Source organism: Monodelphis domestica, chromosome 6, assembly GCF_027887165.1.
Source record: "Monodelphis domestica isolate mMonDom1 chromosome 6, mMonDom1.pri, whole genome shotgun sequence".
Classification (NCBI taxonomy): domain Eukaryota; kingdom Metazoa; phylum Chordata; class Mammalia; order Didelphimorphia; family Didelphidae; genus Monodelphis; species Monodelphis domestica.
In genome coordinates this window covers 43,778,008-43,795,987 of record NC_077232.1, presented here as the reverse complement: position 1 = coordinate 43,795,987, position 17,980 = coordinate 43,778,008, and the positions used below count along the sequence as shown (strand labels likewise).

The following is a 17,980-nucleotide window of genomic DNA, read 5'->3' as shown; positions in this document are numbered from 1 at the left end:
CATCTTGTTCTGTGGAGCATGGTGGTGATAGCCTAGAGTTCCAGTTGGAAGTGAGACCTCAGTGGCCCTCTAATTCAGCCTAGTCAGTCACCAGTTGAATGTTCTTGTTGGGCTGGTTGGCTGACCAATCTTTCTAAAGGCTTTTTTTTTTTTTTTTAGTCTAGGCCTCTAAACAGAATGGCTTGTCCACAGAGCTCACTGCCAGTCCATTTATGAATAGGGCTCCCCATTAGCTTGTTGTTTTCCTCATCTCCTGAGAACAAAGCTGTCCATTTGATTGCAGTGGTTCTTGTAGGGTTCATGGGAATCCAGCTAACAAAGGAGAGTGATAGCCCCATACCTTCTTGCCTGATTGCCTTCTTTTGCTTTCTCTTACATGCTGGTTCACATGTTGTGAACCTCTTCCCAGTCTCCCCTTTATCACCCTTGTTACACTGAACTAATTAAGCTCCGTTAGGAACTGTGCATTTGTCTTTCTTTGTATCCCCATCACTTAGACATATGGTGCATGGCTAAGACCAAGCTTTATACTTTAATTTTATGATTGTCCTTATATATCCCTTGATGTTTCTGCTTTTCCCCTATACTGGAAAAAAGGAAGAAATAGAAATATCCAGCACCAAGGTCTTCAATATGTAAGGGTTATGGAGAGATAAGAGTACAAAACAAGAATTTGGCTCAAAGGCATGCAGCCCAGTAAGCCCCCATTGAGGTGGTTCTCCTTGCCCCTGATGAAAATGTAGCCCTTTAAGTAAGCTGAGCTTTTGTACCCTGCTCCCTCCATCCTTCCTTATCTGTTGTTCAGTTGCAAGGCCTAACTATCTGGTTAGCCTTCTTGAAGCTTAAGCCAATTTGAAAGATTTTCTTCCATATATTAAGTGCCATTGTGTTTGGCCACTGTGCTAGGTGCTAATAAAAGAATGATATAGTTCCTGCCCTTGAGGAGTCTGCACAATACCAGGCAGATATATACTTGGATAAGCATAATAATACAGTTTAATTTTAGAAGGGAAGGGAAATTCACTAGCAAGTAGGAAGGAATAAGGGCAGGATGCATCTACCTGAACCAAGTCTTCCCGTAGAAGACATAGCTATGAGATGAGTTGAGGAAGTTTATTCTAGGAGTGAGACACTGAGTAAAGGCAGAAAACAGTGTTGTATGCCACGGTTGAGGAACAACTTGTCCCTGGTTTGGCTGGAATGTAGAGAGAATGTAAGGAAGTAGAGTATGAAATATAAATTGTGGAGGATTTTAAATCCTAGGCTAAGTGGTATATATTTGAGAGCATTGGGGAGTGTTATGGTGGTTATGCCTCCAAAAGATTATTTTGGCAGCTCTGGGGAAGATGGATTGGAGAAGTGAGAGACCCTTTAAGAACTTTCTCCTTTGGTCCAGATGAGAGGCAATAAGGGTCTACACTGCTGGTTGCAGTGTGGGATAGGAGAACTGGAGGTGTTGAGAAGGACAGTTAAGGATTAACAATTGTTTTTAAAATGGTTACAGGAATTGGGGATGGCAGAGGTTACTAACAAGGTGAGTAGGAACTTTGTGATTCACTCAAAGGAAGGAGGGAAGTTTAAATGCAGTGAAGTTTTTGTCTGTTTTTAGAAGTGCTGAATTTCAGATTCCTGGGGAACACCTAAGAGGATACTTGCAAAATCCATTGAAGTAAATTTGTTTTTAAACTGCTACAAGTGCTGCATTCAGGTAGTGGAAGTGTTTGAAAGAAGGGCTCTCTCCAATCATAGAAACTCTTGGAGACTGGAAGGACCTAAACTATCAACTAGTATGCCACTTACCTGAAACACAAATCCTTCGCAAAATCCACCAACCATAAAAGGTTGTTCATTTGACATTTCTAAATTTCTGCCCAAAGCAAGGGAAAGAATTTCATCAATTCAACTTCATCCTTTTTTTTATTTTTTAAATTTTTATGGTCTATTCAAAGTGTTTTATCAATGCAACAAAAAACTTCCTGCTTGTTTGTAAGTACCTTTAGGGTACAAGAACATTATGTTTATCATTGTATTTGCTATATTATAGAAGTTATCAAACTCTTAAGGAAGGCTGAGTTGCTTTTTAAAATATCCTTAAGTTGTAACTTTCTTAACAGTTTGTATGTATTACATATGTAAATGCCTATTGTACAGTTTATATATGTCCATTGGTTCTGAGTATGTAATAGACTCCTCTAAATTGCTTTATGCATTAATTTTTAATATGTTCAAATTGACAATAGATTTAGTAAGGTTTTTTTTCAATCATTTAATTAAAGTGTCATGTATTAAGCACCAATTGTGTGCCAGGTACTATGCTAAGTCCTGAGCATACAAGTAAAACTAATAAAGCAATCCCTACTAACAAGGAACATTTATAAGAGAAACAAGTAGTACATATATAAGCATATAGAATAAATATGAAGTAGTTAAATACAAGGTTGTTTGATAGGCCACTGGCAGTTGAAGGGCCAAAGAAGAAAGGAAATTCTTTAGAAAGCTGTTATACGTATTTATAGTCTAAGAAGTAGGATAAGGGAGTGTCTATAGCCTTCTGTCATTAAATGCACGTTGGTTCAACAATTTTGGTGGGTTTGCTAATTATTATCTTAGAAGATGGAGTGAACCTGGCCCCAGTAGAATATAATACAGGACACTAACTGGGTAGGTAGGAGAATCAAATAGGCTTAGCAGCAAGTCTTAAATTGGGGAAGGATGTTGGGGGAGAGGGTATTGATTAAAAGGAGATGCTTCCCTAAGTGGGTCTTTCTTTGTAGAAGGGGATACCAGCTCTAGACTTGTACTGCTTCTGTCCTCTAAGACTTGCATTTCATTATTCTTAGTGCATTATTAATTCACTTGAGAGTTAATGAGATGAACAAAAACACAAATATAGATTCATTTATTTTGCTTAAAAGAGCCTTGTGTCTAATGAGTCTAATGCATCTCTTGATGTCCCAAGGTCTTGCATGTTCATAAAAAAGGAAGAGAAATAATTTGTAAAAGCAACACAATATCAGCATTGTTCTGTGGGCTACTTAAAAATATCCCTTGACTTTTTTCTGAGTCAAACTGATTGTCCCTCCTTTTGGAGGTGAATTACTAAGGATTTGCTGTATCATTAAAGTGCATGGGTGAGAAAAGAAATAAGCTACTAAACTTAGGGGGAGGATCAATGTATTAGTCTTCCTAAAGCAAAGATTTTTAACTTTCCTTTTTTTTTTTTGGGTTGTGGTCCTCTTCTCAGAATGCTTTTAAATTCAAAAACATTTAATATTAAAGTTATCTAATTATATTAAAATAGTTGTCAGAACGTTCTTTTAAAATATTTATAAGTTTACAGGCTCCAGATTAAGAACCTCTACCTTAAAGTGTCTGTAGTTCCTGGATTTTGGAAATTGAAAGTATTTTAGGAGCATTTCATGTTGCTTTGATATTTTAGGGTCAATGTGTGAAGTTCCTTAGAGTTCTAAATTGTTTTCTTTCTCTGCATAGGATCGTAGTTATAATATTTCTATTTAGAGATGGGGTGGGAGGACACAATAGTGTTCCCATTCTAAAGGAAAACCACTTGGGACTGCAGAGTTATGAAATGGATTATTTTAGCCAGTAACTAGATTCTTGTTCTATCCTAAATAGGGGTGTGTGTGTGTGTGTGTGTGTGTGTGTGTGTGAGTGAGAGAGAGAGAGAGAGAGAGAGAGAGAGAGAGAGAGAGAGAGAGAGAGAGAGAGAGAGAGAGAGAGAGAGAGAGAGAGAGAGAGAGAGAGAGAGAGAATATGTTTATTTGTATAGTTTTATCTTTGGGCATAAAGGGATAGATAGATAGATAGATAGATAGATAGATAGATAGATAGATAGATAGATAGATAGATAGATAGATAGATATTCATATATATATAAATCCTATATACAATTTCTTTGGGTTGATAGGCTGCAGAACTTCGAGCTTACCTGAAATCAAAAGGAGCTGAAATCTCTGAAGAGAACTCGGAAGGTGGACTCCACGTAGATTTAGCTCAAATCATTGAAGCCTGTGATGTTTGTCTAAAAGAGGATGATAAAGGTTTGTCCTTGATGTTCCTTTTTCTTTGTAGAACATTCACAGGTACCATTCATTGTGGATTTTATTATTACTGGTCAGAGTAAGCCTATAATTTGTTTCCTATGATGACTATTTAAAATTTTTTCTTGTACCAGTCTTTTGATCTGTATTACAATGACCGCGATTGAGACCTGATTGCTAAAATGTTCCTGCTCCCACTGAATATGACCAGCCTCCTGATCACCAGCACAGCTCAGTCTTGGCCTTTGACCTTTTGGTTAAGTGGTCTCTAACCTGGTAGCTATGTGAATACCTCTATCCTCCAGCATAGCTTTCCATATCCTACACTATTCCTTGACAAGGAAGCTTCAGTTCTTGATTCAGGGCTGCCCCTTAAGTTACATTATTTGGTCAAACATTCTGTTAACCAGTAGTGTTAGACTGGGGGTACCTGTATTAGAGACCCATGTCTTCACAGTAGCAAAACTTGAGGCTAGGTAAATTCTCAGAGGGTTCATCATATCTTACTATTGGAGAGGCAGTGGCCCCTAAATCAAGAAGACCTACATTAAACTCCTGCCTCAGATACATACTAGCTACAAAACCACAGGCAAGTCACTTTTAACCTTTAAGAGCCTGAGGCAATACTCTAAGACTGGATTGCAGAGATATTGCTGGGCTGCATTGGTAGACATAATCTATACTGGTGGAGGTGTATAACCTAACAAAAAAATTGTTTACTATTAGCCTTTAAGAGAGATTAAACAAAAGAAAACTAAAGGATATTTTTACTTGATGATATCAGTATTTGAGGAAATGTATTTCTTAGGATCTTTAGAAGTAAGTTGTAGTGATCTGAACATTAATTATATTGGCCAGATTTTTTTCATTATAAAAACTGGAAAAATTCCAAAGGAGCTGATTACAATCTGAAATTGCATTGGGCTTCGGCTTATAACACTCACAAATGAAAATGGCTCACATAATTTAATTCTCAATTATATTTCAGCTTAACATTGCTTTTTATTGGTTTGTTGGCTTTTCCATATGTAATAATAAACTTGTGGAAATATGTAAACTATCTTTACTTTAAGTTAAATGAATACTGTCTTAAAGTTTGAGGAGTTATACAAATACAGAAGATAATTTGTACTGGAACAACATGCCAGAGAAATGTATATATGTATGTAACAGATATGGTTATCAGATGAACATAAATGAATGTATGTGTATGTATAGTATACATACATACACACACACACACACACACACACATTTCCATGCAATCCCCTGAGTGTTGTGAATTCAACAAAATTAGCTTGATTTTAGTTGATGAAGGACTTCATATTTGATGCAGTATGTTGAACAACAGGTATATCTGAGCTCTCAGCACAGAATTACAGGGAACCAGGTTAGACCTTTTTACAGGTTGGAACCTCTATTTAAAGTCTTTATCCTTATAACCATTCCTTTATCAAAGTGCATTAGCATTATTATATCACAATTGATTGCACCACTAATATTTGCATAGATGTCGAGAGTGTGATGAACAGCGTTGTGTCCCTTCTCTTGATCCTGGAGCCGGACAAGCAAGAAGCTTTGATTGAAAGCCTGTGTGAAAAGCTGGTTAAATTTCGGGAAGGGGAACGTCCATCCCTGAGACTGCAACTGTAAGCACAAATTTAGAGGAGGATGGGATTTAAAGAAATATTTTCATAGAACCACTTATAGAATGAATGGTCTTTGGAAATTGTATTGTTACTGTCAGTATTTAATAGAAAACAATGATTAGCATCATACATATGGAAGAGTGTACAAGTACAAGTTGTTGGTGTTAATCTTTTCTTTTTTGACTAGGCTGAGCAATCTTTTCCATGGAATGGATAAGAATACCCCTGTAAGATATACAGTCTATTGCAGTCTTATTAAAGTAGCAGCATCTTGTGGTGCCATCCAGTACATTCCAACTGAACTAGATCAAGTAAGTTATTCTGTAAAGTATTCTTCCTACTTGTGGAAAAGAAGATTTTAAATTACTTCTAAAAAGAAAAAAGTCAAATTCTAAATGATATTTCTTTTAAACTATGGTTTCTCTTTTCATTTCTATAGGTTCGGAAATGGATTTCTGACTGGAACCTCAACACTGAAAAAAAACATACTCTTTTGAGGCTCCTTTATGAAGCACTTGTGGACTGCAAGAAGAGGTAGTACTCAGAGCTAATGAAGTAATTTAAAATTGTTCAAGGCTTAGAGGTGGGTGAGGGTCTTTTTATAGACAGGTATATTGGATAACATTTAAAAAGGGCGAGTAGTATGGCTCCACTTTGTAAATCACAGAATTGCCATAAATCTCTTTCTGTACATTTTACTCCATTTACTTTGAACATAGTTCTTCACTGCATCTGTTCAGATTGGTATCTTAAGAGCTTCTTCGTTTAATTCTAAGTTAAACAATTCATTCTAGAAAGATGACTGTAAAGTTAATAGTGGAATCTTTTTGCAATCTTTAAACTTAAAAAAAAATAAAACTTGCTTTTGTTCAGAAAATGGTACAAATGTTAATCCTCAAGCTTCATAGCTTTATGCCAAGTTTATTATTTAATGGTGCTTTGATGTCTTCGTGCGTGGTAGTGCTATCTCTGTTGTTTAATGGCAAAGGGGATCTATCAATCAAAGTTAGCACAATCAAAGTCTCTTGTGTAAACAGTACCTTTAAGACAAAACTTTGTGGTAGACAGTGCTAAATGAATACCTATTAAGCTTTTGCAAAAGATTATTTGGGGATTTGAAGACTAGTCTTGAACCCAACAGATTTCTTACACCAAAAATATTGATTTTTTTTTTTTAAGTATCACTGACTTAATAGCATGCCTAGAAATGACAGGTTTGGTGGGTTTAATGGGATTGATATGTAGTGTTTTTCACTAGTGATGGGTAGCCCCTTTGTTTTCAAACTGAAAAGACTGGGATATATCAATTACTTACTGCCCAGAAATCTTATCCTCCATGGCAATTTGTTAAATGATTTGATTTACTCATTTATTGGTTTATTTTGAAAAACTAGTCTTCAGGGCAGTTTCAGCATATTCTTTTGCCATGGTTCTTATGAATGAAAGAACAAACCAGAACAGCAATGTTCTGTCTTCCTCCCCTCTTCTGTTTCCTTATGGGTGGGTTAACTTTAATTCTTTATTAAATATTACTTGAGTTAAAATCATGTAAATCTTTTTGCAGACAACCTATTATACAGGATCTGTAGGAAATTTTGGAATTTTGTTTATCTTGAAAGTTAGAAAATCGGAAAGTTTTTCAGAGCAGTTACCCCTCTTTGGCAGAAAAGAAAACAAGCAGTGACCTTGCACTCATGACCTGGTTCATTCTCCTGGATCAGTGGGCACCATCTACAGCATGCTGGGAAACCCATAGCAGCATTCCAGGCTTAGCGCTTTTAAGATGTCAGTAGAGGCAGGATAGAGAAGGTAATAAAAGAAAAATAACAAACATTGATAAATGAAATCCTTTGCTGTAGAGGTCATTAGAGCCATATTTTGTTAGCTTCAGATTTTCATAATTTAATGTACACCAGGTTTTTTAGAACCATTAGTGGATAAGACTCAAGATTAAAATTGTTTTAAAATTGTCAAGTACTCTTTTAAGTTCACCGTAAAATACAGATTATGTCTGTCCTTTCCTAAGTAGCAAGGTTCAACAAGCACCTTGAATAGCATTCAGTTAGAGATGGAGAAGATAAATGTCTTTTCCAGCATTGCCTCCTTTTTTCATCATGCCCTGCCCTTTATTAATGCTCTCATTTTCAGACAATGAGCCTGCCTTTGACTAGATTCTGTCACTTTGAGGTCCAGGGCTGCTTTTGAGCAGGTTCATGCTCAATTTCCTGTATATCATGATATAAAATTCAGTGGTACTGTCATGGCCACTGGCCTAGAGTTCATGCCTTCGTATACGAGTTCATCTAGGGCTCACTGTCTTAAGTTCTGTTGTGATGATGATTAGAGAATATCCCTACTTGTCTTTGACAACTGAAACTGAGCCTTGAAGAAAAAAAAGTGACTAAGAAGAAGCTGTGGATGGGCTAGTGACTGCCTCCAGTTCTGAAGTCAAGCCATTTGCCAATAAATAGGGAAGGAAAGAGCCCTTGGCTAGGAGTCAGGAGACAGGAGTTGTAGCCTCAGTTCTACCACTCCCTATGGTGTTGAGCCAGTTCTCCTTTTATGAGCCTTTCTTCAACTGTATGTTGATGGTTTAGACAAGATCATGAAGATCCTGCCAGCTCTACACAGACTCTCTTGGGTGAAAACTTGGCTGGGCTAATTATTAAGCTACTTTAAAAATCTACCCAGAGAAGAAATGTCTAAAGATTAATCTCCCTTTCCCCTTTATTCTCAAAGCTTAAAAGTGGATTTTATCTCCTAAATGGTAAATTTTGAACTTCAGCATCTTAGAATTGACTTTGTAACTACTTGTTGGAGGAGTACACATAAAGTGGTGCCTCTTGGAAAGTCACCTTGCATTTCACAATTTTTTCATTAGATAAGATGGATATAATGGAACTGATTCATTGGGAAAATCTTTAATAGCAACACCTGTTTGTGGTGATGCCACAAGGCCATTGGGAGTAAAGCTGACATTTATTTAGCCTTTAAGGTCTGTAAAACAATTTTTCATACATTCTTAATTGGTCTTCAGCAATGAACCCTTTAAAGAAGGTACTGTTGTTGTTATTGCTATGTTTCAAATGAGTAAAGTAGGGCTTAGAAAGGTTAATGACTTGTCCATGGTATAGCTCAGCACCCAATATCCACTATCCCAATAGGCTACATTCAGATGTTTCATTTTATAAAATGGGTATTATACCTGCAACATCACTCTTATTTGGGATGATGTGTGACACCTAGCATCCTTATTACAGATACAGTTTCTCTTTTATTGAGTATAATTTCTGACTAAATTTGAAAGAAAAAGGCCTCATCTGGCAAACCTTACTCTTTAGAATAGCATTTAAGTTTTGGAAATAAATGGTACAACTGCTCCTTATTTTTCCCTGATTGGATCCAGATGTGTATATGAAAAGAGTTCTAGTAAATAACAAAAAAGCCTTTCCTTCTCACTGGGAAAAGGTTTTTCTGACTGGTGCTTCATCAGTTAAAGAGAATGAAGTGAAGAGTGAAGGTAAATATTTTGTAAGAATCCAAATTTAACTAATACATTTTGCTTACTTTGTCCCTTTTTGCTGACTAAAATTAATTACCCATATCATTTTAACTGTCTCTAGAATGAATTTTTAAAAATATTTGGGTGGTTGTAATGATTTTCAGATTTCTAAAACAAAATGTCTTTTTTTTTCCTTAGTGACACTGCTTCAAAAGTCATGGTGGAATTATTAGGAAGTTACACAGAGGACAATGCTTCTCAGGCTCGGGTTGATGCCCACAGGTAATTTGTTGGATTGCTTCAAGAATCCTTCAAAAACTTGTAACAGTTGTAGTCATTGTTTGATGACACTGGTACTCTGGTTCTAGATTGGCAACTAGAATTAAAAGTCATGTGGCTAATCCTCCTAGAGTTTAGCATAATGAAATAGATAAGAGAAATTAGTAAAGTGTTAGCATACTACCAGAGATTGCATGAGAGAACCACATGAGATTTGAGAACTATGGTTCATGTACCAGTAGTAAAGGATTAAGAACTCTCCTTCCCCCAACCCCAAATGAAGAAAACTGGCCAATTAGAGCTCTGCAAAATAGTTTGGATCCTTCGAATCTGTGAGTTTTCCAAGACCTTGTTAATGAATGTGGTTTGTGTAGGTAGGGAAGTCTGGTGCCTTGCCCACACTATAAAGTTCACATAAGTTTTGACAGTCAGCATTTTCAAAGTAAGTAGTAATTTATGTGACTGAATAGGGAGAGGCCCAAACCTGGGTAATGCTTCTATATATTTGAGTTCTTTAATGGAGCATCTATGCCTAATGAACTAAGTTTATTGATTTTATATTTTAACTCCTCATTTGTTGTCTTCTGTGGTTTTATGTTTGACTTTTGCTCATTTGCTGTGCTATATCATTTAATGCTGTAAACAAAGTATATTATAGTCTGTGAAAATAACAAGTGAACTCTTAAAAGATTCTTATCTTTAAAATGTTTTGTTTTCACACCAGGTGTATTGTCAGAGCATTGAAAGATCCAAACGCTTTTCTTTTTGACCATCTTCTTACTTTAAAACCAGTCAAGTTTTTGGAAGGGGAGCTTATCCACGATGTAAGTAGTTTTATCTCTTTAACATGAAAATGTTCCATTCATAAGATTTACGTTCCCAAACATCTGGCTTTGTTGTGTATTAGTGAACATTAAATTTAAATGTGAATTAGAGGCACGTATGGGTAGAAGAGAGAAACCACATACAGTCATCTTCTAAAATAAGTTAGCTTTTGCCCTAGCACTACCTTGGCTGTTCAATCTCCAGCACTAAGCAAGTATATACATATTCCAGAAATTCACTTCATTTGATGAACATAAGCAAAACATAATTGGGAAGTTTTTTGGAATTCATTAAATCAAATTTGTTGAGCGTGTTTAAATGAATTTTGTATTATTTCCTCTTTGTGGGTTATCTGTGCCATTGCCCCCATTCACATGGATAATTGAGAATTTAATTATTGCTGTCTCCTAATTCAGTGATCTCAAAAAGTAAATGGTTTTGGTAGTGATTAAATGCAACAAATTAAAGGACTGTGTTAAGAGAACCTTATGATACTTTTTGTTACTTGAAATTTTTAAAAAATGTGTCATGGCTTTGTTCTCTGTTTATACAATGCTTTACCATATCATAGGTTTGTTTTCCTCCATTTATTTAGCTTTTAACCATTTTCGTGAGTGCTAAATTGGCATCATATGTTAAGTTTTACCAGAATAATAAAGACTTCATTGATTCTCTTGGTAAGTTTTGTTTTGTTTTGTTTTGTTTTGCTATTAGAAATGGGATAGAGAGGGTATGTTGTCATTTTACTATTTGTTACTCTGGGGTCTCAGGGGGGTGGGGGGGGCTGATTTTGAAAATGGCCAAGAAAAAGATAGATGAACTCTTAGAGAGGGGGGAAACAGAAGAGATAAGTCACTGTGACATAATGGAAATAGCATTGGCATAAGAATCAGGAGTCCTCTGCTACTTGTGACCTCATACAAAACCATAACCTTTCTGGGCCTCAGGTTTCTTATCTATAAAATGACATGGTAAACGGGGTGAACTTTAAGATTTCTTTCAGTTCTGAATACTATCTATGAATATGGGGATGTCAGTGAGTCTTATGTAGAAAAAAACTGTAATTAAGTGTTTGGAAATACCGAGGAGCCTGGTTCCAGCCAGTGTCTGTGGGAGGAATAGTAAAGAAGAAGCTGGACAACACTTTGTGAGTATGTTACTGAGAATCAAGGAATTTAAAGGAAAGTATTCTTTTTATCTAAGAGAAGCTATCTAGAGTCTATCAAAATTGAAAGATTAAATTCTTAGAACTAACCAAATCTACCAGCTTAAAACCCCAAGAAAATAAATTGTCAGGTTTTTTTGGTTTTGGTTTTTTGTTGTTGTTTTGTTGTTGGGGTTTTTTTTGTATTCTTGAATACTATTTAGGGTTAAGTTTGACACACATTTAAGATCTGTTAGCATAATAACTGGTACGTTTCAAAGCAAGAACAAGATATATTCAGATACTGAACTTAAATAATATTGTATAAATCTTCTTGAAATTCCAAGTAGCTATGTGGATAAATGAAGTGGCATGGTGGGTAAATAGAGAGCAATCCATGGAGGTAGGAGTTCTGGGCAAATCATTGAAGTTCTTAGTGCTCTGGTCCTCTGGTGTCAATGTAAGGATGCCTGCCAGCGCAGAGACTTAGAAAACCATCTATTGACCGCATCTAGGGTTTTGTGTATTTTTGTTTTGTTGAACATTTCCCAGTTACATGATAAGCTGGGTTAGGCCTTGGGCCTTAGTAAGGAGGCTGTGTTTGATGCCTCTGCTCTGGGCAGCCCTTAGTTAGGCCTAGAAGTAGCAGTGAAGGTACAGCCTGTATTTGTAGAAGGAGTTCCTAATCCGTCCATAGTGAGTATGGGAGTTCACTTGCCTTAATTGAGGTAGACTATAGGGGACTTCTTCACAATAGGGGAAAACCCATTAGACTAAGCAATTTTTTTCTCAAATGGGAATAAAGATATTCCAAAGACAGACTGAGTGGAGGGATTTTCAGCATTAACATTATGTTGGACAGTTCTTTCTCCCTCAATCATCTATATAAGTGTTCAAGCATAAGGAAGAATGAACTCTGACCCATTTCAGGCAGTAAATATTTAGAAAGTGTCTACCATCTGCCAGGCACTCCCATTATTCTGGTTCATCTACATATTTAAGCCATGAAATTTTAGCAAGGCAAGTAGTGTGTCACCCCTAGTCCATGTGGGGTTTAAACCCTGCCTCTGTCCCAGACTGGTTATGTGACCCTGGGCAAGTCATTGACCTCAGTGCCCAAAGGCTTCTCACCCAGGAGTTTCCTGTCAAGCACAAGCACAGCCCCATACCCTCTGAATTATTATTTTATGTTTGGTGTTCTTGATGTAGTAATTTCAGAAAATACACAGTAGGCCAAGCACACAGAGACAGTGCAAAACCAGTTCTGGTCTATTATTTGGAACAATTAAATTTGTCCTGAGTCTTCTAATGTGCTCCCTCATTTTACAGATGAGGAAACTGAGGTCTAGAACAGTCTAGTGATTTGCAAGAAGCTCTTCATTTTGTCCTGGAACAGTTCATGCTTAGCTAACCTGGTTTCATCTGGTGGTGTCTATAACGACTGGCATTTTGGGAGGTGCTCTCCTTTTAGGTTTGGGGTTCTGCCTGGCCTTGAGGCCAGGAGGGAGATTTGGGGGTTTCTCCCTACTTTTCCTCATCCATCAGCATTCTCCTTGCTGGTTCCAGGGCTAGAGGGAAGAGGGCTGCACAGGGAAGGTTTGGGGTCTCCCTGGGCCATCCCATTGGCTTCTGTTTGCAGATTGACTGGATACGCTTCTAACTTTGAAACAGATTCGATTAAGGGAGGCCGTCTGTCTGTCTGTTGGGGGAGGGTGGCCTCCTGAACATTTCTGGCTTACTGACTTAGGTAACAGGAAGGTAAACTGGAGGCAAATGTGTGTCTGGGTGCGATGCCTCGCCAGGCGCAGCGGCCCTAGAAAGCCACCCTCTGCCCAGTTAATTTGTTCCATGGCACGAAGCTCTGTGATGGAATGTCAGTGTCAGCAGCCTCTTTATTTACACACCATGGAAAGAGGAGCCGTAATTAACACTGCGACACTCCCCCATTGATGTGTAATTGACTGTTTCAAAGGAGCGCTGCTTCATAAGCTATTGCATGCATTAAAATGACGTTCTCGAGATTGCAGCTTTGTAGGACAGGGGTCAGTGACAATGCAGAAATTGTTCAATGATGCAGATTTTTTTATTACTGCATTAAGGTTTTGACATATTAGTAATGAATAAATGTTTCCATAAAATTAGATTTTTTTATAACTTTGAGATTGAAGTATGACACTAAACACAGCAACTTCCTCTTTGGAAATAGTGACAAACGTTTTCCAAAACTCGGCACAGCTGGGGGTGTGCAGCGTCTTAGGCTTAGAGCTTTAGAGATTTGGGGGAGAGCTCAGCTGGCAGAGTTGGGTTGGGTGCTTTGTCTCCAAAGAGAAAGCTGGTGCAGTCCCCAGCTTGGAAGACTTTGCAAGTCTGAGCTAATAAATGCTTATGTGTTGCCTTCTAGGAAAGGATGAACTTTGTTCTCGTAGGCTTTGTTATTCTACATTTACAAATGGCAGCAATGACATTTTATTTTTAAAGGTGTATCATCTAGGTTCTCCAATTTTTTTTAATTTGGCGTGATTGTTTTCCCATTTTATTGAGAAGCAATAATAGGTAAAATGCCTCTAATGGGTCTTTATAAATAGACTGTGGATAGTATAGGGACATTTGAGTATTAGATAAGAAAACAGGAAATGAGGGGACATGAGAATTTCAGATTTTTTTTAAAAAATTAAATCTACCAATGAATGTTCTATTTGTTGGAATTTGAACCTCTCCAGTCGATTTTGTATTCATTTCTTAATCATCTTCAGTGTGGGGAGGGGAGGGTTCGTTTAATTGTAAAAGATTGGAGGCGAGTATTAAGCTGTGACTTTTTAAAATAGCTTCTATAAAATCTCTGCATTAAGGATTGTGGCTGTAGAGCTTTGAGAATGATTAAAAACTTAGGAGAGAGAAGAAGCTGCCTTGTTGGGTAGCTTTTGTGGATTCTTACAGGTGGCATCAGTTAGAATTTGTTGTTTTATTAACACTGACAACTTGGGCCAACAGTAGCGTAATCTTGTGTCAACTGAATCGCCCTAACATGCCCACATTTAATCTGATGTTACTCAGTTGCTACCTTCTTGCTTCAGAAAGTTAATCAGCATCTCATTTGCATTTGTTAATTAGGGTTAATGTGCACTAATTGATTTTTTGATGCTTGTAGATTTCCATTAAGCCCAGTTAGCAATAGTTGCTGGTGTACCTCATTCATGTGAGTTATGATGATCATGTTTTTGTTGAATCTGTGCCAGATAGTGAACCTGCATCATAATTATAGCTAATTAACACAAGATTATGCCCTGTACTAATGTGCTTCCCTGGTTTTCCATTAATGTAGGAATGTTATAAATTTTAAACTTAAATATTTTCTGAGTACCAATATCTAAATTACCAAATTGCCTAGAGGAAATTCTGCTTTATTTATTTTTTGAACACAATTTGAACAAACTGGGCTCTACAAATGTTGAAGCCATTAGAGCTGTTATTTGTATTTGAATCAGAAAGAAAAGAGACAAGCAAAAGAATCCTGCATTCATTTTTGGAAACTTGTCTCTTGTAAAGTGAATCGATTCATACAAGCAATTGCACTAATTAGTTTTTTAACTCAGCATTACAACTCAAACCAAAATTGTCAGCTTCTCTTCTCTGGCTTTTTGAAGCCCCAAGTCTGCCTACAGTGATCCTCTTGATCATCTGGATAATAGGCCCTGACATGACTTTCAACAAGTCCCTTTCTGAGCTTCACTTTTATTCCTCTATAAGGAGAGCATTTGAGGACTAGAACACAAGTACTCATGATCCCAAGTACTCTACATGAATGTGGACAGTGATTAGCCATTAAAATGAACAAATTTACATATATATTTCAGCTTTTGGTAGTATTCATTGGAAGGAACGTGGCAATAATAATTGGTCTGTTACTCTCTGTGTTAATTCTTGCTCTTGATGTCTTGATTCAAGAAGCATTGAAGAAATTTTGCCTGACTAGCAACAGTGATGCAGTCTTTTACATTTGCTAGGAAGGGAAAATTGTTAAAAATTGACATTAGACATGAGATTAACATAAAAGCTAATAAGTAATGATTGGAAGAGAATTCTAGATATCAAATGGACCATGGTGTGATTAAATGCCACTCATGTAACACCTGGTGTTATAAGTGTAACACATGATGTTAAATGTAACTTCCCCTGGAAGCAATATTTTGTCTTCATATCTAAAAAGAAGCGATTCACTTTTTAATATCATTCTGTTGATTGGCTCTGTCACTGTAAGAAAATGTGTCTCTAGAAAGAGTTACTTTTCTTGAAATTTGATCCAAAGATGGGGTCATTAAGGACAGATTCTCTCCTAGAGCTATGTTAGAGAAGACCTGCAGGTCTGTCTCCATGTGCTGGTGGAGGCTGCTCCCCTCACCCTCTCCACCTCCCCTGAGGACACTTTTTTTGCCAGCAGCCTAGTGCAAATACTTCCTCCCCTATCTGAGGTAATGTATATGTGTGTAGGGTGCTCGAAGGTGGCTTGGGTGTTGTTTAGGCACATGATTTCTAAAAGGTTTGCCAACTCTGTCCTAGAGCTTTTGAAAAATAACAAAAAGACTTGTGAAGTGATTTGCTCATAAAAAATGTTCTGAAGTTATGTGTTGTTCTAGCATAATTATTGTCTAGTTATAGATGTTCTCCTTTTAATAATGATTTTTGCCAGAGGTTAGATTAGTTATTATTTTCTTTAGTAAAAATGTGGTACTCATTGGTCTTCTTCAATACTCTTATCATTCAGGCTTGTTGCATGAACAGAACATGGCAAAAATGAGACTGCTTACTTTTATGGGAATGGCAGTAGAGAATAAAGAAATCTCTTTTGACACAATGCAGCAAGAACTTCAGATTGGAGCTGATGATGTGGAAGCATTTGTTATTGATGGTAAGGACCATTAGAGCTCTTTGTAAGAGTTCATCATCTCTATTTGGAATACCTAAGCATGTGAGATTTGGCTCTTCAAATGTGCGTGGGAAACCCCCAAACCAAGACTCTTTATGGTAGAAATATGTTTAGCTCTGTTAATACTGTAGATCTTGGTATGATGACATTGTTTTGTGTAGATTCAGATAAACCATGAAATCATAATGCCTTAAACAATAAAAGTCTGATGGATATACAATTAGCCTATATGTATCATAGGTTATAATCCTTTTCCCTCCAAAGGTAGTATATTAAGTGATTCGACTGCATTAAAACCATTAAATAATGTTCAACTATGAGTAGTTTTTAGTTTTTTACATCTAACCATCTGTGTATATGAATTTCCAAAGACAAAATCAGCAAATAAAAATTGATTTATAAAGCAAAAGCTTATAAACATGTAGATTGTCTAAATGGCTCTCAGTGCCTGAGTCTAATAATTTATTGGGAAGGTTTAGTCATTTTTTTCTTCCTGCCATTAAAACAGGATGTGTTTGTAAAAGGGAGCAGTTCATAAAAATTATACAGGATATTGCATTAATAGATGGGCACATCAACTATTGCATGCATGCATGACCTTCATTCTTAACTGCCTCATATTGCTTTGATTGCTGTTAGTTTGGAATATCTAGTTTGTTAAAGATATTAGAAACACACTAGAATACTCTGTGCTAATTCAGCATATAAAGGTTTCTAGCAGAGTACTCATTCTGGTATGTATCCTGTCTGTTTTAGAAGCATTTCTTAAAACAAATCATGTAAAAAACACTGGGTTTGATTTTTGTCTGTTTGTTTCTTTTTCCAGCCGTAAGAACTAAGATGGTTTACTGCAAAATTGACCAAACACAGAAAAAAGTAGTTGTCAGGTAAGACATGTAATTCTTTGTAATATTTTGTAAAACAATTTAGTGTGTTTTAATTATTTAACTTGTATAGCTGTGGACTATTTTAACGAGAAGCAAGGCATTGTTCCTATCAGTTGCTTGTAGTTAAATAGTTGCTATTTATCATAATTTTTATTAAAGTTCAGACTGAATGTGATTAGCTTATTTAATGAAAGAGTCCTATTTTCCAGCACATTTCATTTAATGACCCAGCATTGGCAAGAATACTAATGACTTTTGTGTCTGCTCTGTATAGTTGTGCAGAACAGTAGGCCTGGAATCAATATGGCAGAAGCTTTAAATGTGTGCATTGCATATACATGGATGGATGTATATGCTTCTACATTCACATGTATACAATCTGTTACAAGACCAGACTGATTAAAGAGTGTATACATTTGCTTTTTCTCTGCATTCAGCTTTTACCTTTAAGAAGATTTGAACCAGAATCTAATGGACTGTTTTATTTTGCTAACATTTCCTTTCAATTCTTCAATTTGCAGCCACAGCACACATCGGACATTTGGAAAACAGCAGTGGCAACAACTGTATGACACACTGAATGCCTGGAAACAAAACTTGAACCAAGTGAAAAACAGCCTTCTCAGTCTTTCTGATACCTGAATTTTTATCCATGATTTTGTTCTCTTTGGAGAAAATTCTAAATCATAGTAAAACATTCTAAAGCAAA

General features: G+C 36.6%; 1 protein-coding gene across 1 annotated transcript in view; it reads left to right on the top strand.

The window, feature by feature from the left end:
* Positions 1–17,980, top strand: part of EIF3M (eukaryotic translation initiation factor 3 subunit M) — a 23,536-nt gene extending 5,556 nt beyond the window's left edge. The window contains exons 2-11 of the mRNA XM_001380454.5: positions 3,929–4,061; positions 5,572–5,710; positions 5,898–6,021; positions 6,150–6,244; positions 9,411–9,494; positions 10,216–10,315; positions 10,912–10,993; positions 16,223–16,366; positions 17,211–17,271; positions 17,793–17,980. Of these exons, the coding sequence (XP_001380491.2) occupies positions 3,929–4,061; positions 5,572–5,710; positions 5,898–6,021; positions 6,150–6,244; positions 9,411–9,494; positions 10,216–10,315; positions 10,912–10,993; positions 16,223–16,366; positions 17,211–17,271; positions 17,793–17,913 (1,083 nt within the window). The 3' untranslated portion in view covers positions 17,914–17,980. The remainder of the gene's footprint in view (positions 1–3,928; positions 4,062–5,571; positions 5,711–5,897; positions 6,022–6,149; positions 6,245–9,410; positions 9,495–10,215; positions 10,316–10,911; positions 10,994–16,222; positions 16,367–17,210; positions 17,272–17,792) is intronic.